This window comes from Vulpes lagopus, chromosome 16 (assembly GCF_018345385.1).
Source record: "Vulpes lagopus strain Blue_001 chromosome 16, ASM1834538v1, whole genome shotgun sequence".
Lineage (NCBI taxonomy): Eukaryota > Metazoa > Chordata > Mammalia > Carnivora > Canidae > Vulpes > Vulpes lagopus.
Window position 1 is genome coordinate 1,223,178 of NC_054839.1, and position 25,747 is coordinate 1,248,924.

Consider the following 25,747-nt stretch of genomic DNA (forward strand, 5'->3'; position numbering starts at 1 on the left):
GACATTGGCATTACGGAAACCTGATATAAAACACTCTTTCTATCCTGCTTTGATATTGATTTACTATCAGAAGACCATTTTCTGTTCATCTCAACTAGATGGTAAGAGGAACGTGAGGTGGATAGGACACACATTTCCTGACAAGGTATTTCTCATCTAACCTAAAGTAAAAGACATTTTCCTTTCACTTGAAATATCTTGTTGCATTTTTTACATATAGAAAAGAGCATGTAACTGTGTTAAGAGATGGTAGGATTCTAAATAATAAAAATAAATCTGAAGGACGCATTTTGCCTATTTATGTGCATCCTTTATTATTTCCACTATTATAATTGATAAATAACACCTGTGTGTTTCAGATGTACAATGTGATGACCTGATAAACCTTGTGAAACACCCCATTAAGGTTAGCACATCCACCACCTCGCATAGTTACTGTATTTTTGTGTGTGTGGCAAGAACTGAAGATCTACTGTCTTAACAAGTTTCAAGTACTCAATATGGTATTGTTTACTGTGATCACCTTGCAGTACATTAGATCTCCAGAATTTACTTATTTTGTAAGTGAACGTTTGTATCCTTTGACCATCTCCCCATTTCCCTGACACCCCCAGCCCCGCAATAACCACTAATATACTCTATTTCTAGAAGTCTGACTTTTTTAGATTCCACAAATAAGTGAGGTCATGCCATATGCAATGCTTATCCTCTGTCTGACTCATTTCACTTAGCATGAATGACCTCCGGGTTCATTCATGTTGCAAAGGGCAGGGTTTCCTTCTTTCTCATCACTGAAAAACATTCCATATGTACAGCACATAATTTCTGTGGGTTCATCCATGGATGGGGACCTGAGGTTGTTTCCATGGCTTGGCCATTGTGAATGACGTTGTAATGAACTTGGGGTGCAGCTATCTCTTTGAGAGAATGATTTTGTTTCCATTGGATATATACCCAGAAGTGGGATTTCTGAATTATATTGTAGTTTTATTTTGAATTTTGAGGACGCTCCATACTGTTTTTCACAGTAACTGAACCAGCATGCATTCCCACCAACAGTGCATGAGGGCTCCCCTTTCTCCACATCATCACCAACGCTCATTACCTCTTGTCTTTTTTATAATAGTCATTCAGGGACTCCTGGGTGGCTCAGCGGTGGAGTGTCTGCCTTTGGCTCAGGTCATGGTCCTGGAGTCCTGGGTTCGAGTTCTGCACCAGGTTCCCTGCATGGAGTCTGCCTCTCCCTCTGCCCATGTCTCTGCCTCTCTCTCTCTCTGTCTTTCTCTGTCTCTCTGTGTCTCTCATGAATAAATAAATAAAATCTTAAAAAATATATGATAGTCATTCAAAAGGGGTAAAGTGATACCTCCTTGTGGTTTCGATTTGCATTTTCCCAATGATGAGTGATGTTGAACACCCTCTCGTGTACCTGTTGGCCATCTGTGTGTCCTCTGTGAGAAAATGTCTATTCAAGTCCTTTGCCTATTTTTAAGTTATATAATGATGATTCCCTGCACAAGATCTTTATACATTTTGAGTATTATTTGGTTACACTGGGCTCACAAAATCTTCCCTTCTCTGCTGTTTATAGAAATAATTTTGTAATTTTCTTTAAATGGTGAGATTTTTCAATGAAGCCTTCTGGGTCTGGATATTTCTTTTTTGGAAACTTTAGTGGCAAGTGGAATTTTTTTAGAGGTTATATACTTATTCAGGTTATCTATTTCATTTTGGCTGAATTTTAGTAGTTTGTGGTTTTCAAGGAATTGGACCCTTCCAAGTTTTTAAGTTTTTTTTTTTTTTTAAAGATTTTATGTATTGATTCATGAGAGACACACACAGAGAAAGGCAGAGACATAGGCAGAGGGAGAAGCAGACTCCCTGCGGAGAGCCCGATGTGGGACTCGATCCCGGGACCCCAGGATCACGCCCTGAGCCAAAGGCAAACGCTCAACCACTGAGCCACCACCCAGGCATCCTCTCTTTTCAAGTTTTGATGTGTAAGAGTGTAAGCTGTTCATAGCATTCCTTGGTTATCCTTTGATGACTGTAGGATCTGTAGCTATAGTTTTTACTGGTTTCAGACCTGATACTGGTGAGTTGTGTATTTTATCTTTCTCAGCCTTTCCAGAAGTTTATCAATTTTGTTGATTTTTTTAAGAACTAATCAACTTTGCATTTTCCCTATGATTCACAATGTTTTTTCCCTGATTTTCCCTATGTTTCTTCTGCTTTCAGTTGTATTGATTTCTGCCTTTATCATGATTATTTTCTTCATTTTTTGCTTTGGATTTATTTTGGCCCTATTTTTCTAGCTTTTTGAATTGGGAACATACATCATTGATTTGAAACTTCTCTTCTGGTCTGATGTAAGCATTCAGAGCTCTCCGCTTGCCTGTCAGCACTTTTCTAGCTGCATTCCACAAGCTTTGATATGCTGCACATTCATTTTCATACAGCTTTATGTATTTTCAAAATTTCTTTTGCAACTGCCTCTTTGGCTCATGGATTATTTACAAGTGCATTGTCTAGTTTCCATATGTTGGAGATTTTTCTGTTGTCTTTCTATTACTAATTTCTAGTTTGATTCCATTATGGTCAGAGAACATGTTCCACAATTTCAATTCTGTTGAATTTGTGACCTGGATGATTGTTTGTTTCTTGTGCTCATTAAAAAGAATGCATGTTCTGCTGTTGCTGACTGCAGTGGTCTAAAAATACTAGCTCAGGTCTGTTGGTTGGTGGGGCTGTTTCATTCCCGCACATCTTCTTGATTTTTCCTCTACTTGTCTGTCCACTGTGGAGGGGGTTAGAGCCTCCGACTACGATTTTGGATTTGCCTACCTACATTGTTAGCTCTTTCAGTTTTTGTTTCATATATTCTGAAACTCTGGTTTTTGGTGTCTGAATATTTAGGATTACATATATTCTTGGTTGATGAATCCTTTTATCGTTATGTAATGTCCCTTCCCATCCTTAGTGACTTCTTTGTTCTGTAGTCTACTTTATCTGATACTAATAGAGCATCTCCTGCTTTTTTTTTTCCTGCTTTTTTTAAATTAATGTTTGCATGATATATCATTTTCCATTCTATTCTTTCCATCTACCTATGTAATGACATTTGAATTGAACTTCTTACAGTGTGTAATTGAATTGCGTTTTTATTTATTCTGATAATCTCTGCATTTAATCTTAATACTTGGTATTTAGGACACTTACATTTAAGGTCATTGATACATTAGGGCTTTGGTTTGCCATTTTATTATTTGTGTCTGCTCCTTCTGTTTCTTGTTCCTTTGTTTCTCTTTTCTTATGTTGGGTCACTTGAATATTTTTTAGAAATTATTTTTAAATTTCTTTTTAACATTTTTTTGTGTATCATTTTGTATGGTTTTCTTAGTGCTTGCTCTAGCTGTTACAATATATATATTTATGGACATAGTGTATGCATATGTGGATACAGTGTATGTGTGTGGAGATATAGGGTATGTATGTGTAGTACAGTATACATGTGTGTAGATACAGTGTACACATATACAGATACAATGCACACATGTGTGGATACAGTGTACATGTGTGTGGAGACAGTGTATGTGTGTGTATACAGTATACAGTGTGCATGTGTGTGGAGACAGTATGCATGTATGTGGATACAGTGTGTATGTGTGTGGATACATTGTACATTGTGTATACAGTGTGTATATGTGTGAACACTGAGTACGTGTACTTGGACACATGCATAAATTCTCTCTGGTTTCTGCCGTTAGCTCACCACTTCAAGTCAAGTGCTGGAATCTTGCTTCCATTCAGATTCTTTCACCATCTCCATTAGGTCCTGCTCTTGCATATGTTGGATACCACATCAGGTGGTGTGATGATTTTAGCTTTAGCCATTAAATATTATTTAAGACATTTACAAAATAAAGGACGGTTTATTATATTTAGTCCTATCACCACTATTACTATTACCGTCCTGCTTTTTTTTTTAATTTTTTTTTTAAATTTATTTATGATAGGCACACAGTGAGAGAGAGAGAGAGAGGCAGAGACACAGGCAGAGGGAGAAGCAGGCTCCATGCACCGGGAGCCCGATGCGGGATTCGATCCCGGGTCTCCAGGATCGCGCCCTGGGCCAAAGGCAGGGGCCAAACCGCTGCGCCAGCCAGGGATCCCCTACCGTCCTGCTTTTCATACTGAAATTCCCAGTCTTCTTTTGTCATTTTCTTTCCATTTGCAGAGTTTCCTTCAGCCTTCCCTTGAGCTGGGTCTGCTGCGGATAAACTCCCTGGGTTTTTCTTTGTTTGAGAATGTTTTCATTTCCCCTTCATTCTCAAAGGATAGTTTTGCCAGGTGGAAGGTGTTAAATGACAAACAATCAAGGAAATCTGAAGATCTAATTGGCTTTATTAAACGTCTCATGAACAGGGCAGCATTCTATCTAGCAAGTAGAGGGGAGCTCTGGGAACTTGTACAAATGGAAGGTCTTTATAAAAAGAGACGAGGAGAGAAAGTTACTAGCAAAAGAGAAGGCTTATTCCTGGGACAGTCTCTTTCTAGGGGGAAAGACAAGGGGTCTTATAGTGCAGGCTACCTCCTCTTCCTCAGAGGATGGAGAGGCCACATGCAGATTCGCTGGCACCCATCCAAGAATTCCTGACCAACACTACATTCTGGGTGGAGTTGGAAGTGTGGTCACATCAGGTATTAAGTCCTGACTTCAGGACTTGGCCTAAGTGGCGCCATTTGGGCCTGTGGTTTTCTCTTCAACGGTTTGTGGTTGACGGATTGCTCTCTCTCGGCTCTTCCTTCCTCTAAGCCTCCATGGTTTTGGACAAGACATTGATTGTTGCTCTGTGTTGGCTTTTTTTTAATAGGTTATGCATCATTTCTCCTTTGTCTTTGTCTTAAGAGGTTTTATTTTTATGTGGCTTGGTATGGAATTTTTTTTTTTAAGTTTATCCTGATTGGTGTTCACTTAGCTCCTTGAACCTGTAGGTTGATTTCTTTGGCCAAATGTGGGTGGTTTTCAGTTCTAAGTGTTTAGCCCTCATGCTCTTTATTCTGCCCTATGGGACACAGACAAGAAGAATGTCCGAGATTTGTCATTGTCCATAGACCTCGAGGCTCTGTTCATCTTCTTCAGCACTTTTCCCTCTGTCACTCAGATTGGGTAAATGCTATTGATCTGTCCTCAAATTCACTGCCACTGTCCCACTATTGAGCTCATTCAGTCTATTTTCATTTCTGTTATTGTATTTTTCAATCCTACAATTTCTACTTGGTCCTTTTTTAGAACTTCTATTTCCTTGTTGAGATTTTCTATTTTTTTCATTTGTTTAGACTGTTCACAATTGTTTCTTGAGGCATTTTTATTGTCATTGCTTTAAAAACCTTGCTGGACAATTTTTCTATCTGTTTTATTTTGGTGTTTGTGTGAGTTTGTTAGCAAGGATGCAACAGGAAGCTGCTCAAATCAGAGGCTGAAAGCTCTCAGCAGAAGGAAGGACAAAAGCAGAGAAAGAGAGAAGGAAAGTGTTTTGTTTTGCAGGATGGACAGCACCAGCCAAGGAGTCGCCCAGCTCCGTGTCTTACCTGTCTTCTAAGTGAGGCAGTCTGAGCAGGATTGGAACTGAGGACCTGCACAGAAGCCCCCGAGACATCCTGAAGTTGTCTTTGGCTCACTATAATACTAAGATCTCTTCCCGCAGGTAGGGTTCTCCACCATTTTTTGAACAACATAGGCAACAGTATGTAGACAAGCTCCCCCCACCACCTCGTAATACACTGAGTGAAGGCCTCCGTGCTAACCCCGTGGTTGATGGTGCTTAGCAAGTGATCTCCCTTCTACTTAAAACAAATAATGCAAAGTTCTTTGTTCTCAACACCTGCTTGGGCTGAATTCAATTTGATGCACTCCAAGAGCTGGATGACAAACTCATCTTCTCTTTTTAAAAATCACATGGTTTTCCTGCTTCCTGTTGTGATAAGTGATTTGCACTTGTATCTCATGCATTTGGAATATTTTGTTAGAAGATTCCTTGATCCCACTCAAACCTCCTGTTTATCGGGCGGTCACTCTGGTTCTGTTCAGTATGCAGGGTCTGGCCCACTTCTGTGAGCTGTAATTACAATGCCAATTTAGTTTTGGGGGCTCTTTCAATGCAGTTAAGGTCTGCCTCACATTTCAGCGAGGTTCAAAGTTTTAATAGGCATGAATTCACTTTTTAATTAGAAAAACAAAAACTCAGTATGGACATATCATATCTCATGGGTGAGAATGGAGGGCAACAAGATCCAGGCGAGTCAAGGTAAGGACTAACATAATAGTGTCTCTACTGTGGCCAGGAGGAGATCAGGCAAGTTAGCAGGTCAAATGGACCTAATGCCAGCTAGCACCAATTTACTGGTACAAGGACTCTGGGGTAGGGTGCACCCACTGGGTTAGGACGTGCCGTCTCAAACATGCTCACCAGCATTTAAGAGGTGTTTGCTCAGTGGCCAGAGTTAGAATAAAAGTTAGGTCTTCAGAAGCTGGAATGTCCCCTCTCAGAAAGGAAGATGCATAGCAACACAATCTTAATTAATTAGTTAATTAATGAATGTTACACGTATAAAACATGGTTGTAGAAAGTTTACTTTATATATGTGATCTCCGTGGTGACTCACATTTCAAGCGGAGAGTGTTGCTCTAGAGGGTGATTTGTGCGTCATGTAGACAAACTATCTCTGCTTGCTGAGTCATGAATCTCTGCGGACCAGACCTTTGCTCATGGATTACTACTATTGAAATAATTTTATATATTTAGACCTTTTGTTACTTCTCAATTAATCTTTGATTAAATTTTAAGCCATGGAGTAATACAATTTTCACACACATGTAATGCTGAATTAGGCTTCATTTTAAAATAGATTCAGTGTAATGAAATGAGTCTCTCTGTTGGTCTTTTTGTGCAATCCTGAAAAATTCAAACACTGAAATCTACTAATAGACAATCCAGATTCTTTTTTATGGCTATGATTTTCAAAAGTTCACCAGGTATTTTTAACCATTAACTTGGTTGGAACCTTTCCAAATCTTACAGGGGAAAGATGTTCTTTCTACCTTAAGGAGGAGGAAGCAGACAGTGGGAGAAGTTGCTTGCCTGGAGCCACGTGGCCGATAGTGGGCTTGAGGTGAGGCTTTCTGAAGACTTTTGCAGTTTGCTGCCTCCTGCTTTCTCTTGCAGATGCTGGAGTGGAACAGTCTTGCAAGCATGCTGCAAATGAGATGGACTATTCCAACAGCAGCTTTTCTCAGTAAGGCGAAGACTGTGGGCCAGTATAGAAGAGATTTATCTGTGGAATTATGAGAATTCTATTAATGAGATGATGCTTACTAGATTTATTCTGTAAAACCAGAGGATTCAACTCAGCGGCAGTTCCAGGTCTCAGGTAGTAATCCGGCTATCTGGCCGGCAGAGGGCAGCACGAGGCCAGCACAAGGAGGATGCTCCGCACAGTGCCCTGCATCACCTGGCTGTGCTCCCTGGTCATCTGAAGCCCATCGTGGGCTCTGAGGGGCACCAATGTCCTGGCACCAGGAAGCCAGGCAGGGTCCAGGGGCAGGAACTTTGAGTCCAAATCTATTTTAAAATGGTTTTAATGTTTCTTATATGCAATAAAGAAAAATTTGAAAACAACTGGATGTCTAAGAATATGAAGAGGGAAATTAATAATATAAATTATGATATATCCATTAAGACAGAATATTATGCTACCATTAAAGTAAGGCTGTATCCTATTTGATGACAGAAAGACATGAAATAGAATATTGAGTGAAATGGGAGGACACAGAAGAGTGTGTAGTAAAGTTTTAGGTGTATGTTCACACCTGCTCATGGAGAAGACCAGGTGTGAAGATACTGAACCATTTGTGGTGGCTACCCCTATGGGTGAAATTATGCCTGATTATTATGCTTTAGGTAGTTTTTTCTGGTTTCTCAATTTTTCAGTGTACTTTTATCTTGGAAACAAAAAAATTATTTTTTATTATTTAAGTATAGTTGATACACAATGCAATATTAGTTTCAGGTGCACAACAATTCTATACACTATACAATGCTCACCACAAAAAGTATAGTCACCTTCTGTTATCATACAACATCATCATGTATTATTCTCTACTGTATTCTCTACAGTACATATGCTGTACTTTTCATCTCCATGTCTCACTTGTTTCATAGCTGGAAGTTTGTACCCATTAATCTCCATCACCTGTTTGCCCATACCCTCTCCCCTTTGCAATGGCCAGTTTATTCTCTGTACTTATGAGTCTGTTTCTGGTTTTTGTTGGTTCATTTGTTTGTTTTTTAGACTCTACATGTAAGTGAAATCATGATATTTGTCTTTCTCTGGTTTAATTCACTTAGTATAATACCCTCTAGGTCCATCCATGTTGTTATAAATGGCAAGATCTCACCCTTTTTATGGCTGAGTAATATTCCATTATATATATGTATGTGGAATTATAATATATAATATATACACATACATACATACCATATCTTCTTTGTATATAATATATAATATATATAATATATAATATTGTAATATATAATATATATACACATACATACATACCATATCTTCTTTATCCACTCACCTACCAGTAGACACTTGGGCTGCCTCCATTTCTTGGCTATCGTAAATAATGCTGCAGTAACACAAGGATGCATGTATCTTTTCAAATTACTGACTTCATTTCCTTTGGGTAAATACCCAGTAGTGGACTTACTGGATCATACAATAATTTTATTTTTAATTTTTTGAGGACACTCCATACTGTTTTCCACCTCTGTTTTGTGTCAGTTTGTATTTCTACCAACAGTGCATGAGGCTTCCTTTTTTATCCCACATCCTCACCAACACTTGTTGTTTCTTATCTTCTTGAGTCCAGTTCTCCTGACAGGTGTGAGTTGATATCTCATTATGGTTTTAATTTGCATTTTCTCATTATGGTTTTAATTTGCATTTTCCTCATGATCAGTGATGTTGAGCGTCTTTTCATGTGTCTGTGGGCCATCTGGATGTCTTTTTTGGAGAAATGTCTATTTAGGTCTTCTGTCCTTTTTTCCATTAGATTATTTGGGGGTTTTGTTTGTTTTTTGGTACTGAGTTGCATCAGTTCTTATATATTTTGGATACTAATCCTTTATCCAATACTTCATTTGCAAATATCCTCTCCTATTCAGTAGATTGTTTCTTCATCTTGTTGATGGTTTCCTTCAGTGTGCAAAAGATTCTTATTTTGATATAGTCCCAGTTTTTTTCCTTTAATTTAATTAACTAGCTAATTAATTAAATGAATTTAAAATTAATTTTTAGAGAATTGTGTGTATATAATATTGCCAATAAAATCAAGACAATTCTGTAGGTGAATATATGGAGACAAATTCCCAGACTAAAAGATGCCAAAGGAAAACCTTAGAAATGTAGAAAGACTGTGAGAACTGAAAAAAAGGCCTCAGAGCCCAGCACTTTGGGAGGTGGGGGAGGTGGGGTGGGGAAGATGGGAGCTGTGGGGGAGGGGGGAAGAAGTGGGGGAGGTGATGGGGAAGAGGTGGAGGTGGTGGATGAGGAGGTAGTTGGGGAGGGGTAGGGGAGGTGGTAGGGGAGATGGGGGGGGAGATAAGGGGAGAGGTGGTAGTAGAGGTGCAGAGGAGGTGGAGCAGGTAATGGAGGAGGAGGGGGAGGTGATGGGGGAGCTGATGGGGAGGTGAGTGGGATTGGTGGTCGGGGAGGTGATGGAAGAGGTGATGATGGAGGACTTAAGGAAACTGCAGGAATTAAGAGCAGAGCATTGGAATTTGACTGGGTTTTCTTCACACAGGAGGGTCGTGGATCCTATTTGTCACTAAAATGCTTTTTGGTATTCTGGAAATAGAGCTTAAAGAGTGGGCTTTTTACCTGGAAATCTGAGGTAGGACCCCAGGAGCACAGTTGAAATAAGAGAGCTGGGAGGTCATCCTAGAACCCAGTGAGCAGAACAAAATTCCCAGCAGGAAGCTGGCAAAACAGACCTCCCCCTCCCCAGGCTCTTTACCTGCTTCCCTTTCCTTTCCTGCTGTTCACATGAACTTTGACCCCATTCTGTGCACCAAAGATCAAGTTAAGTGTGATAAATTTGTGGATGTGATTAGCATTTCAGATTGTTATGTTGAATTCTCCATAGCTTCTGATTTTAAAAACAAAGCAAATCTACTAACTATAGAGAATTAGTTATTAAATAAAATTGTCAGGAGAGAATAAAGATCCAGTTTTAGAAAGAGCAAACTGAAGCAATCCATTTATGATACCAAGGATAACACAGCAGAGCTCGGTGAGCAAATCTGTGATTCCTGATGGAAGTGCTGCAGGATAACGGTGAGATGAGGTCATATGTCACGGGACCTGATCTTCAGTTCTTCAACAAGAGTCAGAAATTAAAATACTGCAGTTCTGTTTTTCAGCTTAGAAAGAGACTGGTGTAGTGGGATGACCCGCCCTTGCCTGCAGCAAAGCTGCCACACCACCACTGTCCTTGACTCTGGGTGTTCTTACCACACTTTGTTGTGTGAAGCTGTGCAGTGGGTGTGCACACAATGAGACCTGGCCCAGGGGGTTTCTACATGGCTATCTTATATTCACCTTGCACACTGGATGTTACTGAGGGTGAGGAACCATGTAATAGGGTAATTCATGCGCATTAAAGTGTTGGTGTGTAAAACATGGGATGGGAATTTTCTTGGCTTTAATTCTGTGCCTTGTATGATGCAGACTTGCCTTTTCTATTCCAGCTGCACCTATAAGAATATGTCCAAGCTAATTTTATGTTCAATGGAGAAACAGCGGCCGTTGTGCACGGTAGGTCAGTGGTCCATTTAGCTGTTTTGTGAGGCACAGCAAATATGAAAACGTGACAAAGAACAAATGCTTTTCTCCACTCTGCAGAGATGAACAGAGTTCTGCTGCTGCCAAGGGAATTTATAATAGATATTTATAGAAATAAATGAGCCGTCCAGTGATTCATGTGCTTCAAATCAATCACGGAACACAAAGCTCCCTGATTCAAAATGCCTGGGAGGCCTCGGACAGCCACGGCAGCCCCTTGAAGAGCTTGCAGCTGAAGGTTTTGTGGCCGAAAGAGGCTCCTCATCTCTGCATTATTAACTCGGGTAAAGCATTTGTTCAAGCAAAAGGGGAATAAGCACTCTAATCATCCGGAAAACTAATTAACTTCTTTTTTTTTTCAAATGCCTTATCAGATTTCTCCTGTGCAGCTTTCCTTGAATTCCTCAGGACTAAAGGGCTGGAGACATCGGAGAGTAGTAATCAAAATATATTAAGCAGTCAAAAATGTCTTTGAAGCGGAGGCCCCTTTGTAACACTGAAAAAGCGGCAGTCAGGGGCCTTCGATGTTGGGCAGGAGAAGCGAGGATGCATGAGGTGGCCGCAGTGGCCCAGGGGAAGCAAGGGGTCCCACAATGTCAAGGACACCGCATTTCCTGAGAACTAGTCCCATGGGCCCTGGGGCCACGAATTTGGATGGAGCCAGTCTGGGTCCTAGAAGCACAGCATGCTTACTGGGCAGGCGGAACACCGCCTTGGAGATCACACCATGCTCTGGGGCCAGCCTGGCTCACAAGAGCGTTAGCAAAGGCTAAGAGGCAAGCAAGGAGAAGACATTACACCCACTTCGTAGGCCTGGGGCCAAATCAGGAGGGCCAGACCCACTGTCACCTGCAACCTGAAGGATGCATCCCATCCTGAATCGCAGAGGTGGGTTTAATCTTCCCAATACATCAGCCCAGCCCCAGCGACCTGAGACCCTGACGTTCCAGGTGTTATTCACCAGCTGGGAGGTGCAGACTTCTCCCCCATTTCTTTCCCCTCCATCGCTCCCTGGGAAGCTCGTTTTAGGGTTGCTCAATCTTCCACCACAGCTCCAGATGACAGAATGCCAACATTCAACCAGTTCATGAATCAAGTTCATGGTAAGGGCATTGTTACCTGGGGAATTGTGAGGAGCAGCAAGAGAATTCTGTGCTCAGACAGATGTTTCCTCCCCAGTATGAGAAGCCATTTGTAGTTCCTTTCTTATAGTATTTTAAGATTAATTTGAAATACGTTTAGAATCAAAGAAGCAACGTTCCAGTTGAACACCATCCTAAGAAATTTAATACGTCTTAAAAACTATAAATCTAGACCCAAGTAACAGGATAAAAGAACGGAGGCAAAAACAATTCTAGGAAGCAGGGGCACAGAGGCTCCTGCTACCCCAGAGTCTTCAGTCCTAGTGATATTTATAGCAATACCTGTCAAATGTCAACCTCTGAAAATCAATTCCAATTTCTTAAAAAGTATGAAGAAACACTGTGCACATAAAACAAGGACAGTGTCTCAAGACTTCTTGACTTCTTTTTTTTTTAAATATTCTATTTATTTATTAGAAACACAGACACACAGAGAGAGGCAGAGATACAGGCAGAGGGAGAAGCAGGCTCCAAGCAGGGAGCTGACATGGGACTTGATCCCTGGTCTCCAGGATCACACCCTGGGCTGAAGGCGGCACTAAACCACTCAGCCACCCAGACTGCCCCTGACTGCTTGACTTCTGAAGTAATTTATCCATCTACTTACAATGCTTAAATGACATTTCCCCGAAATATACAAGTTTTCAAAGCCTAATTGGAGTTTCTTTCTGTTGATCTAATGTCAGAACAATAAATCATGATGATCTCAAAAAAGAAATGTGAATATCAATTTATAAATTAGTTGTAGTCTGAAAGACCATTCATAAGTTCCAATCAATCAGGCATGAGAAGATCTGAGGAGCTGAGTTGGGCACCCATAACCACATTAATCACAAAATTTCCCACTTAGCTTGAATGCAATTTTCCTACAATGTCACATGTGACATGAAAGAAAGGATACAAGGGATGCCCGGGTGGCTCAGTAGTTGAGCGTCTTCCTTCCAGCTCGGGGCGTGATCCTGGAGTCCCAGGATCGAGTCCCACATCGGGCTCCCTCCATGGAGCCTGCTTTTCCTTCTTGCTTGTGTCTCTGCCTCTCTTTATGAATAAATAAATAAAATCTTAAAAAAAAAAAGGATAGAAAAGGACTTCATATCTTGCCTACATCAAGGTGAAGGGGGACAGAGCTGCCCGACTCTTGCACGGAGGAGCATGCTCACACGGGGTGAAGGGAGAGGCAGGTGCATCTTGTACAAGGTGCATCTTGTACAACCCTGCCTCACACAAAGGGGCCCGTTTTACAGAAAAGATGAGACAGTGGTGCATGACCATGGGATTTATGGTCTCATCACAATATCCCATCACCCAGTTAATAGTAGTGTGTCTATGCTGTTCAGTAACTGTAACAAATACACCACACTGATGCAAGATGTTAATAGTAGGGGACCCTCATGCCAGGGATGGGTGGCTATGTGGGACTTTCTGTACTCTCTACTCAATCCATTATAAATCTAAAATAGGAGTACAAAACATGAAGTATACTCATGAATTTTTAAGAACTCACAAGGATGAGAGAATGTCAAAGGGAGCCAGGAGCCAGATGAAAGAGCTGTGAAGGGTGAAGACTGAGCGAGTAAGGCAGTGCTAGATGAAAACCCACGGTATAACATAAATATCCCCAAGTACGTACCGGTTGAAGTAAATTATTAAATAAACAAATAGGGGAGAATAAACACATCTTCCATGTAGGACAACTTCGTATAGTTCACTTGGAGATGCCGTATGGAGGGATCTGCCGCCTAGCTCTCCATGCAAGTTCGAGCATCACAGCGCAGAAAGTCAGAAGGGCAGCCCCCGTGGCTCAATGATTTAGCGCCGCCTTCAGCCCAGGGCCTGGGATCCAGTCCTGAGTCCCTCCTCAGGCTCCCTGCAGGGAGCCTGCTTCTCCCTCTGCCTGTGTTTTTGCCTTTCTGTGTCTCTCATGAATAAACAAAATTAAAAAAAAAAAAAGTCAGGAGAAAAAGAGTGACTTTGCCCCGGAGAAAGTGGACCCACAGGACCTCAGGCTCACAACCAAGGTCAACACCAACAGTGAGGATCAGGCTGGTGGAGCGCAGGCACCCAGCTTTGATACACAGGGACTAGAATTGTATCTGCCATCTGCGGACTCAGGGCACCTGTATCCAATGTTATTTGTGAAATATTTTGGCTTAAATATACTATCTCTCTTAAATATACTTTTCTCTCGTTCCTCCTGTCCTATATTCATTTTTATCTGGGGAGGGGGATTTTTATTTTCTTTCTGTGGATGAAAATTTTTATTCTATATTCTACTCTTTTTTGCAGTTTGATAATCATCAATATATTTACTCTTTATTTGGTAGTTACTAGGCCCTTGATTTATTAAAGTCCGACATGGATTAGTACTCTTGCCTCTGCAGGGCATTTTGCAGATGGGAGAACTCCTTAATTACATCCACCGCCTGGTTTATTTGGAAGGTCATCTTCTATTTTTGTTTCTCTGGAGCAGCCTGTCTTTCTTCCATTTGGGTTATTTGAATTCAGTGGAATTCCATTTTAATTTATTTGCTCATGAGAATATCTATTCTAATTGCTTCAGGAAATCAAGGATTTCAAGGCCATTCTCTGCATACAGAAGAGAGGTTTTATGTTGTTTTAGAAGGCCTCGCTGACTTGGGGTTCACTCTAATGTCTCCACCCCAAATCTCAGGCCCCTCTTCTTCTCAATTATGACCTGCCCTAAGTAGAAGAGTCTTGGCAGGACTGCATGTCCAACTTACATCATAATTTACAACTTGGACAGTCAAGTTTGGAATCTGGTCCTGAGTTCTGACTACTTTGTAAGTCCAAGAATAAGAGATTACTTGTGGCACCTGCCTGGCTCGGTCGGTAGAGCATGAGACTCTTGATCTTCGGGTTGTGAGTTTGAGCCCCATGTTGAGTGTAGAGATTACTTAAAACATAAATTTAAACAACTTAAAAAAAAAAAGAAGAAGAAGAAGAAGGGCACCTGGGTGGCTCAGTTAATTAGGTGTCTAACTATTGGTTTCTCGGGTCATGATCTCAGGGCCATGAGATAGAGTCCTGAGTTGGGCTCTGTGCTGGGAGCAGAGTCTGCTTGAGATTCTCTCTCCCTCTGCCATGCATTCTCTCTCTTAATAAACAAAATCTTAAAAAAAATAAACAAAATCTTAAAAAAAATAGAGTAAGAGCTTCCTCTTGGGGCTGTTGTTGGAGCTCCCTGGCTCTATGACTATACCTTAAGGTATACCCAGGTTTTCCAAACACACTCCAGTCCGGCCCACCCACACTACAGTCTTGGTAGTCATCACTGCTGCCAAGACAGCTGACTACAGCAGCTAATTTCCCAAAGTCTTATTTTCAGCCAGCGGTCTGTCTGGAGCAGCCACACGTGATAATATGAACCCATTTTGGAACTTCAACATATGATGGATTACCCCTTCAACAAGATCCCAACAGGGGCGCCTAAGGGGCTCAGTCGGTTGGGCGTCCAACTCTTGTCTTCAGCTCAGGTCATAATCTCAGTGTCCTGGGGTGGAGCCCCAGGTCTGCACTCAGCATGGAGCCTGCTTGAGATACTCTGTTCTCTCCCTCTGCTCCTCCCCTGCTCTCTCTCTCAAATCAATCAATCAATAAATCATTTTAAAAAATCCCAACATATCTGAGCTCAGACATGTGAGCAACCTAATACTGGAATCTCAATGGAGGATCTCTTCCTTGGGATCATTCCCATTAGCAAGAACTAGATAGTAGGGACTAGTCTGTAAAATACATACCACTCCAGCAATTTCAACACAGGGGCTGTAATCTAGGGTATTAGTCATGGGTGGTTGAGGCAGGAGGAGAGGAACTCAGTAGCAAGTGCAGAAAATGCTTACTTTTCATAGGGCTGAAAAGACAGTGGGAAGAGTTAATGCTACTGGTATCCTATGTTCTGGAATCTCCCAGCAGGAGTGAGATCTGTGAGGGGACTTGCACAGAGGGGCCTGGGGCCATGAAGGAGGAGAGGAGCAGGCTGGTAGCAGGTGTTGCTGTAGAGGACATTCAGCAGCTGGCACAGACAAGGCGAGGGGCAGATGCAATAGGGGGATAACTCTGGTCGTCTCCTCCTGACCTCTAGTCCTCTGCCACTGACACCTTTGGCTGAACCCACCAGGAGGCCGGCTGTCCTGGGAGCTTGCACTCCAGGGTTCTTTAGGATATAGGGCAGATTAGGGCAGGGCAGGCAGTGGCTCTGAGAGTACACAGGGAAGGATGGGCCTGTCCTGCTCGCAGCCACATTCAAACCTTCCAGGCAAACAGCCCCAGGTTGTTAGGGAGCTTCCCTGTAAGTCTTGTCCTTAGCGATACTTGAGGCACCATGACCATGTTAGTCCTATTTAGTTTGTAAAGGTTCTGTCCAGGTCAATTCAAAGCTTCCATGTAGGATCCAGTCTGAAGCATGAAGGGAGAAAAAGGCGCTTGTCCTCTCTCCCTTCACCTCCACTGCTGATTCTAACTCTCCAAGTTGGAGTCCAGATAGAGGGATCAGGACGGGGGCTGAACATCCACACTGGCTGCACCTTCTGCCGGTGGTCCTCACTGTCAGCCCCGGATGGCTGTTGATGCTGTCTCTGTGTGGGCATCTGAGCCCAATCCTCTGTGGGACACGTGTGTGACTCTCCTTGAAGGTTCTGTGCAGGGGGCCTGGCCTCTGCAGTTTCCTGGCGGGCCGGTCCTCGTGTCTCTGAAATGGTCTCAGGACCTCCAGAACCCCTTGCTTCTCCACCATCAATTAATTGTTCAGCTGTGGATGGGCCTTCAGGATGGGGGTGATGGCAATTAGCAATGCCTGCTTGGCTACGTCCTATCAATCCTGAGGTGTCATCGGCCTCCCATTTTCCATGGCTTTCTTTAGAGCGTGGGGTCCTCAGTTTTGTGTCTGACATCCTGTCACATACCCACCTATTGCGTTTCTTCAAACTGGCAGTGTAAAGGTACATTTGGGTACGTTTCAGGGACAGGAGATGACGTCAGGACAGCTTAGCACACGTCTGCTCTGCTGGGCCACGAGTTCTCTATTGTCCTTCCCTCTCTGTGCTTGCTATGGCCTTGGTGACGTTGCCATCATGTCTGTGACCCAGCTCTGCTACCTCAGAACCCTGCACGCACAGCAGGCCCGCTGGGAGGGGGTGCAGGGGCGGGAAGGCTAGGGCCTCCTGCTGCCACCTGAGCCTGCACTTCTGCCCTGGTGTGAGGTGCCAGCCTTTGCCTTGTGCCGCTTCTGGTTTTCCCACTTCTAGAAGTCAAGCATGCCAAGATGGGTGTTAAGTGTAGGGCCCTGGCCCTTCTCCAGGGGCGCGTGTGCAGGCGTCACCTGCAGCAGGAGACCTCAGGGGGCCTGGTCTATGCGGCCTCTTTTCTCCAACCCGGGAAGGGATGGGGGCTTGGCCACTCCATGGCTGGAAGGTGCCTGTTTCTCTGTGATATAGTTCGGGTCATCTGGAGACAGCAGCTGTTTTCATATTCATCCCAAATTCTCAGGCAGGCGGGGGGAGGTGGACCGCAGCTCCCGGCCGGGCCGGCTGGGCCGAGGAGGAGGCCGGGCGGGCCTCCTGCGCTGCTGCAGCTTCTGCGGCTCAGCGTGCACTGCCTTGGGGTCGCTGGAGATTCCCGGGGCTCGCCGGTGCTCGCCGGTGCTCCCGGCCTCGCGCAGCCCTCCGGGGCGGTTCCTGGGCCCGGGGCCGGATGCGCGCCGCCCGTGGGAGCCGCAGGCTGCCCTGAGGCAGACGCAGACTGCGCAGCAGCGGCGCCATCGCGGCAGGAAGGTCCCGAGGCCTGTACTCCTCCAAGCGGACTTCTTCCACTAAAAGTGTAACCAGACATTAAAAAAAAAAAAAAGAACTAAAAAGCTATTCTTATGGACTACTGGGCACCAAGCAAAGCTGTCCTCCTGACCTGGGCCGTCCTGACCTGGCGGGGACGTGTGTGTGGGGGGGTGTTCGTGCACCCGGGGCAGCTGGTGCTCCGGAACCCTCCAGGCCTGGCGCCTGTGGTCGGGGGACCGTGCGCAACGCACCGGGGAGCTCTCAGGCGGGCGCACCCGCGGCTCCGAGCGCCCGGAAGAAGCGGCGCATTGTGGGAAGAGCCCGCGGTTTCGGCGGGTTCCGTTAAAATGGCGGCGTCGTCGCCGGCCTTGCCCGCGGGGCCGTAGCCTGTCTGGGGCGCCGAGACCCCGCGCGGCGTGGGGCCGGGCGGCCGAGGCCGGGACTCTGCAGGGCCCCCGAGGGCCGTCCCGGGCGAGGATGGCGACCCCGGACCAGAAGTCGCCGAACGTCCTGCTGCAGAACCTGTGCTGCCGGATCTTGGGCAGGAGCGAAGGTAGCGGCCTGGGCCGCGCTCGGGCGTGAAGGCGCGTGCCAGAGGCCGCCCGTCCGCGGGGTGCGGGAGGCGCGGAGGCCGCGGGGGCCCGCGTCCCGGGGCGGGGGGGGGGCGGCCCCAGGCTGTGCTGGCCCCAGGCTGTGCCTGCCTGCGGGCGCTGCGGCCCCGGGGCGGAGGCCGGGCTGAGTCACCGCTGCCCCCCCCCCCCCCGCCGTCCCGAGCGGGCCCGGCGCGGGCGGCTCGCGGGCGCTTCCCCCTTCGGCGCGGGGCGCGGGGCGCGGGGCCCGGGGTGGCGAGCCGCGGCGTGTCCCTGCCCCTCGGGAAAACCGAGCAGCTCCGAGAGCCACGCCGAGGGGCAGGCGACTGTGACCTGCACGCTGTGCTCCGAAGGCCGCGCCTCGGCCCGGGCTCGCGCTCCCGAGGGTTCGCCCCGCGCAGTGGGGATGTCGGGGGCCGCGGTGCTCGGAGAGGGCGGTTGGGCCTCCCCGCGTGGGTCGTGGCGGGCGGGGGCCTGGGTGTTCTGGACAGTTGGAGAAGCCCTAAAGCTTTATTCCTTAAAGCACCACAGTGGGGCAAAGAAAAAGGGCAGTTTTTTGCTGGAAGAGGTCAAACAAAATTACTTTGAAAACATTGAGACTGAATTTTGACCTTTCTTGGTTTATGACATTTAGGTACATAATTTATTTTCTGTTCTGTGATAAGGTAAAGGGATAAAGATGGATTTTTCTTTTTTTTTTTTTGGCCAGTCTGTAAAGTGGCACCAACTTGGCACAGTTCTTTGTACATTTCTTGAAGTTTAATTAACTCTGTCACTTTATTCATCCAACAAGTGTTTGGGCTCTGCACCTGTAGGCGTTACACTAGGTGCCGGTGATGCAGAGATGCACAGACAAGCCGTTCCTCTGTAGGTGCCACGTGCTGGTGGAGGAGACGTGATATACTAGGGTAATGCATGTTAGCGGTAAATGCTGTGATGAAAATGGAGTGGCGTGCGGGGAAGCCTCTGAGGAGGTGCTGAAACAGGCCTGAGTGGAGGGAGAGGCTCTGGGAGCATCTGGGGACCCAGAATGCCCAGAATCTGGTGCAGAGGCCTTGCTGGGGCTGCCAGCCAGGCGTGCTGTCTTCAGGTCTTGTCTCCAGCTCATCTGTGTGTGTATCTCGGGCGCTCCAGTTACCTTTCTGGTTTGAAGTTCCTAATCTGAGAAGCCAGAGCTAAGGTTGCTGGTTGTGACTCACTCCAACATCAGTGTTTTCATTACACCGGCAGATCCTCAGTTTTCCTCCGGGGATCAGCCACATGGTCGTCTGTTCCCATTGTCCCAACTGGACTTTGAAGGCCACTCATTGTGAGGTAGCATGATGTTTCTCAATGAAATAAAAAAATCTAAAAAATATTTGAGGCTCCTTTGACTGTTTCACCTGTTCAAGGAGATTGAAGCACTTTTCTTCAGCAAAGTTCTATGCCCTCCACTCTATTTAAAATTGTGTTTAAATTAAGAGTAAATAGGCTCTCTGTGAGATCCCAGGGGGCTCTTCCAAATAAAATGTATCATAAAATGCATTAAAGATGATTCCTTGTTTGTTCTTTTCTCAACAGCTAGGATTGCCAATTATATTCACAATTCCAAATTATGCTATTTACTGAAGAATTTATAAGTATTTAATAACTTGCCTTGTTCTATTTTAATTTGTTTTGCCTTAGTGAGCGAAGGAGCTATAAGAATGCTGCCTTTGCAATGTTTGACTGTTAAAAATTTTTTTTTCATTAGTGGGTATTTTATCTGATAACCAAGAGCACTTGATTGATTCTTTTCCTAATGTCATAATCGATTGGTTTTATACTTTTGTAATACTGCTTTCTCAATGCTGTGATACTGAAGAATAATTGATACTTGTTACTTTTTTTTTTTTTTTCTTAAGCTCTACACTGATGTAGAGCTTGAATTCATGACCTACAGGTGGAGAGTTTGGTGCTCTATGACTGAGCCAGCCAGGCGCTCCCGATATTTGTTGAGAGTGAGCAAGGGAGCGAGCAAGCTGGGGCAAGCAGGGGGAGGGACAGAGAGATGACAGAATCTTAAGCAGAGTCCATGCCCAGCGGAGAGCCTGATGTGGGGCTCCATCCCAGGACCCTGAGATCATGACCTGAGCTGAAATAAGAGTTGGACACTTAACCAACTGAGCCACCCAGGCACCCATTGTTATTTTTAATACAAGTTTCATATGAATCAGTTTTTCTTTTTCTTTTTCTTTTTTTTAAAGATTTTTATTTATTTTTATTCATGAGAGACACAAAGGCAGAGACAAAGGCAGAAGGAGAAGCAGGCTCCATGCAGGGAGCCTGATTCGGGGCTTGAACCCAGGACTCTGGGACCATGACCTGAGCCAAAGGCAGACACTCCACCGCTGAGCCACCCACATGCCCCTGAATCAGTTTTTTTTTTTCCTGAATCAGTTTTTCATAAAGTATTTAACATTTTTTTTTTTTTTTTACAGTTGGCTTTAAAAGACCTTCAGAAACAAAGCACCTAATTGTAATGGTATTTGACATGTTTATAAAGTCGGTATAACCACTATTTCTCACCTTTTCCAGCCTGCCAATTTGCTTGAAATCCTGCCAGCCCGTGACAGGAAAATTCTCTATATCCTTGCCTTTCTCCCAGAACATGTTTTACTTATTATGTCTTTGGATAGTTATTTCTGTTTGGAAACAGTGTTCTTGATATTACAGTCTTTCACCTCTGTCAGGGCCAACAGTCCTTTTCATATGTTGTAATCATCTTTTTAGTGAGATAACAAATACAGAACTTTTATTCAGGATTTCAACATCAGTGCTCAGGTATGATGGTCGTGCACGGGGCATTGAGGTAAGATGATCGCCCAGATCTGTGGCAGAGTGTTCTCTGGGCTGCGGTGCAGGCAAGGGAAAGAGGGTTGTCCTGCCGGTTCACTGACCTCAGGTGCTATTGCTGTTTGCTTTCATGATTTTCCAAAAACGGTGAAGAGCCTTTGATGAAGTTCCCAATAAGTTATGGTTTTCCCTTGATTACATACTTGGGGAATCAATATATATTAACTGGACATTAAAACTTATATTAAGTATGTGTTTATAAAAGTGCACTGAATACTAAAATGTTGAAATTTCAAAGTTTTAAGCATTATTTGAAAGTTGTGCTTAGTGGGCTTAATGTATTTTAAAATGAATTAAAATATAAAAATGCTCTTGGTTTAAATTTCTAATACAGTAAATATTGATAGATTTAACCTATATAAATAAGTCCTTTTAGGGATCCTTAATAGTAAGAGTATAAAGGGGCCCTGAGACCAGATTGAGAACCACAAATCTAGAGCAAAGTTTTTTATTTTTGTTTTTGTCTTGGAGCATTGCTTTTCATTCATTTGGAGTTGCACGTCGGATCACCTGTGGTCGGGAGAACCAGATAACAGGGTTGCGGTGGGGCTCTGGAGGCCCGGCGGCAGTGGCCGAAGAGGGGACCTTTTACTGTATCTAAGCTTTCACACCTTGTCATTTTTAATTCTCTACATGTGATGCTTGTTCAGAATTGATCTTGTGGCCCCATCTCCGGGGATTTTGGGAGCTAGGTCTCTGACACACTAACGTGCAGTCTTTGTGACCTGCGTTTGGAGGCATGAAGCGTGGCTGGTTTCGTGTTCCACATGGCACTTGTGCTTTTTTTTTTTTTTTAATAATAAATTTATTTTTTATTGGTGTTCAATTTGCCAACATACAGAATAACACCCAGTGCTCATCCCGTCAAGAGCACTTGTGCTTTAGCTGGCATGTCGTCTGTCCTTTAGGACACAGCATCGTATGCACACAGGAGAAGCAGTGAGGCACATACTCGGGCCTTACCAGACAGGTCACAGCTGCACTGTGTGCTTTCTCCCGAGCCGCACTGCTTTGTAAATCTCTGTGTTCAGTTTTCTTTTATCTGAGTGTGTGGAGCCCTCTTGGAATATAGAAGATAGCTGCCATTTAACACTCTTGGGCCTACATCCAAGTGCTCTTTGGATTAAGACTATGCAGTTCCATGCATTTCTTGTCCTGGTGTTGTACCTCCTCCAGCCTCTCCTAAGCTGCAGCTGGAGGGTCCTTTCTAGAGAATAAATCTCATCACACCAGGTGAAGAGAATTAATATGTTTCCTACATGAAATCTACAAAATGAAGACCAAAGTATCTTGCTGAGAAGTTAAAAGCTGGACACTTTATTGAGTTGCAGTTTTAACGGCTGTGGTAGACCTAACATGCATTGGGATGACATTTTCAGATTAATAACAATAATAATAAAAATAGCTAACATTTTTCCAGTACCTACTAATGGCAGACATTGCGCTTGTACTGTGAGCTAGTGTATGTACTTAGCTCCCAGTGATGCCGGGAAGTTGGAATACTTACTCCCTCACCTTCTAGCTGAAGAAACAGATGTGCAGAGAGTATGTAGTTTGCTCACTGTCACTGAGCTAGTGAATTGGAGAACCAAGATTGGAACCCACAGCTTTGGTTCCAGAACCCGATGTGTTGAATTAATTCCTTCCTGTTCTTCTGTGTGGAACTGACAGCTCATTTCTCTGTGTGCTGGGTGGAGGCAGCAGAGTACTAGCCCTGCCTGTGGCACAGCCTCTCGCCTCCGTCTTCACCTGCTTGTCTTAGAGTGTGTGTGTGTGTGAGAGAGAGAGAGAGAGCGAGCAAGCGCAGCATGACGTCTGCTCTCTGGTTCTTGTTGGACAGGGTGTGTCCTTGAATTTACTGGTGCTTAGTTCTTCTCAAAAAGAGGTTTTCAGAGGTTGGGCAGAGGAGCACTGGCTTCCCTTCCAGGCTCCTGACACCCAGAGCAGATTGGAGGTGGAGACATAGTACATTCCTTAGATGTTTTGTGGAATATTCTCATTTTTAATCTTGGGCTAAGCCAATCATTAAAGAGCTACAGTCTAGACCTCCTCACCTGGGGCTCTTGATGGAATGACTTTAGCTTTTATGATTTGGATTTTAGAACCCAGTGGCATGGGCGTCTGTTGGGGAACAGTGTACATGTGAATCTCATTGTATCCTTTCACAGGGCAGACTTCTTCCCTGTCAGAGAGCTGCTTCCTCAGAGAGGCCTTTGTACACAGCCCACTTCACGAGGTCCTCCCTGTTACTTGCTGTCGAGGCATACTGCTCCTTTTCTCAAAATACTTGAATATTTTGTTAATGAACTATTTTTTTTTTTTAGAACTCAGAATCCTAGGAATCTATAAGTATTTTTTTTAAGTAGAATAGTTTTACAGGCGCTCCTTTGTAAGCATGTAGTTTTCAGTGACACATTTTTTTTTCTCCTTTAAGCAAGCTCCATGCCCCCAGTGTGCAGCCCAGCCTGGGGCTTGAACTCACAACCCTGAGATCAAGACCTGAGCTGAGATAAAGAGTTGGACACTTAACCGGCTGAGCCACCCAGGTGCCTCAATGCCACTTTTAATATATATAAAATTAATATTTATTACTTAGGGATCCCTGGGTGGCCCAGCGGTTTGGTACCTGCCTTTGGCCCAGGGCGCGATCCTGGAGTCCCGGGGTCAAGTCCCACATGGGGCTCCCTGCGTGGAGCCTGCTTCTCCCTCCTCCTGTGTCTCTGCCTCTCTTTCTCTTTCTGTCTCTCTCTCATAAATTAAATAAATAAATAAATCTTTAAAAAAATATTTATTGGGGGATCCCTGGGTGGCTCAGCGGTTTGGCGCCTGCCTTTGGCCCAGGGCGAGATCCTGTGAGTCCCGGGATCAAGTCCCGCATCGGGCTCCAGGCATGGAGCCTGCTTCTCCCTTTGCCTGTGTCTCTGTCTCTGTCTCTCTCTCTCTCTATCATAAATAAATAAATACATCTTTAAAAAAATAAAAAAAATATTTATTACTTAGAGAATTTAAAAGTTTGGAAAAGTATGAGGAAGAAAAACTCCCTAATCTTAGGATTCCACAGAAATACTTCGATTATTTCTTTTGGCTTGCCCTCTCCCCTTTTGTATGCATTCAGAAAGCCCTAAACACATTTTGTGCTCCATAGTGGTGTTTAAGGAGAATTTAGTGTGGGCTTGCCTGTGTGCATGTGTGTTGGGGCGTGCTTGAGATAGGAAGGCAGTGTGAAGAGATGACATTTAAATAGAGAACCAGGTGAAGTGGTGGAATGAGTACCCGGCAGATGTGGGAGAAGATGGTCAGGTTCTGAGCTGGAAGTGGGTGTTACGTGCTCAAGGATTGGCAAGACTGCAAAGCAGGGCTGGTAAGAGGGACCAGGTCGGGTAGGCTATCCTCATGAGTTTATATTTTATTCTGGGTGTGTTGGAAGGATTCAGGCAGAGCAATGGTAGTATTTAGGTTTTAAAAAAATCACTCTGACTACCATGTGGATAATTTAAGGGGGCAAAGTAGGAATGGGTGACCAAGCTGCTGAGGAGACTCCTTGCCAGGTGGGTGGCAGCTATGGCATGGGCATATCTGGGGCACACTTAGAAGTAGATTCAACAGGATTTACCAAATATAAGTGCTCACAAGTGTGAGAATGTCTGCATTTTCCCTCCTTCTGCTATTCTCATACTCTTAAATTATCAATCAGATAATTTTGGTTTAAAGTTATTTTCCCTCTGTACACTTGGAAGGTATTTCTTCATTACTGACAAGTCTGGTGTTAAACTGTTTCTTATTCCTTTGAAGCTGTATCTGGCAGCTTTTAGGATTTTTCTCTATATGTTCTGAAATTCTGCTATATATCAGTTGTACAGTTGTGTTCTGAAATTTTGTCTAGGTGTGGGACTTAACAGTTTATCTGGGTTAACACTGGGTGATCCATGCATTTGAGAACTGACTGTGGAAGACTTTTGCTATGAATTCTTTCCCCTCAATTCTAGCTATTGTCTTTGTTGTATTTGATTTCCCAGCTTCTGTTTATTTACCTTTTGGAAGCTGCATCTGCTGCTCTTTTGCCTTTTAAAAAATATTTATTGGTTCTTAAAAAATTTTCACTACTGTTTCCTTTGTACTGCCATTTTGCCTCTGGAAACCACGATCTCTTCTCTGTCACTGTATTCTGCCTTTTCCAGAATGTCACATAGATGTAGTCATATGGGGTGTAACCTCCTGAACCTGGCCTCTTGCGCTCTGCTGAACACGTCTGAGGTTCACTCGCGGTATGTGTGTCCATAGTTCACTCCATGTCATTGCATTGGGTGTCCTGGGCTTGGACGCACCACGCTGTGTCTACTCGCTGCTGCTGTACACATCTGCTCTGGGTTGGTTCTGGGTTTGGCCATTATAGGTAATGCTGCTGCAAACGTTCATATACAGAGTCTTATGTGACCATAAGTTT

At 44.2% G+C, this 25,747-nt stretch overlaps 1 protein-coding gene across 3 annotated transcripts in view; it reads left to right on the forward strand.

Annotated features, from left to right (window-relative positions):
- Positions 1-18,159: 18,159 nt before the first annotated feature.
- The window catches only part of TUBGCP3 (tubulin gamma complex associated protein 3), an 88,509-nt gene continuing 80,921 nt past the window's right edge, over positions 18,160-25,747 (forward strand). For all 3 annotated transcript variants that reach the window (XM_041731034.1, XM_041731032.1, XM_041731033.1), the window contains exon 1: positions 18,160-18,392. In XM_041731034.1, coding sequence (XP_041586968.1) covers positions 18,317-18,392 — 76 coding nt within the window. In that variant the 5' untranslated portion in view covers positions 18,160-18,316. The remainder of the gene's footprint in view (positions 18,393-25,747) is intronic.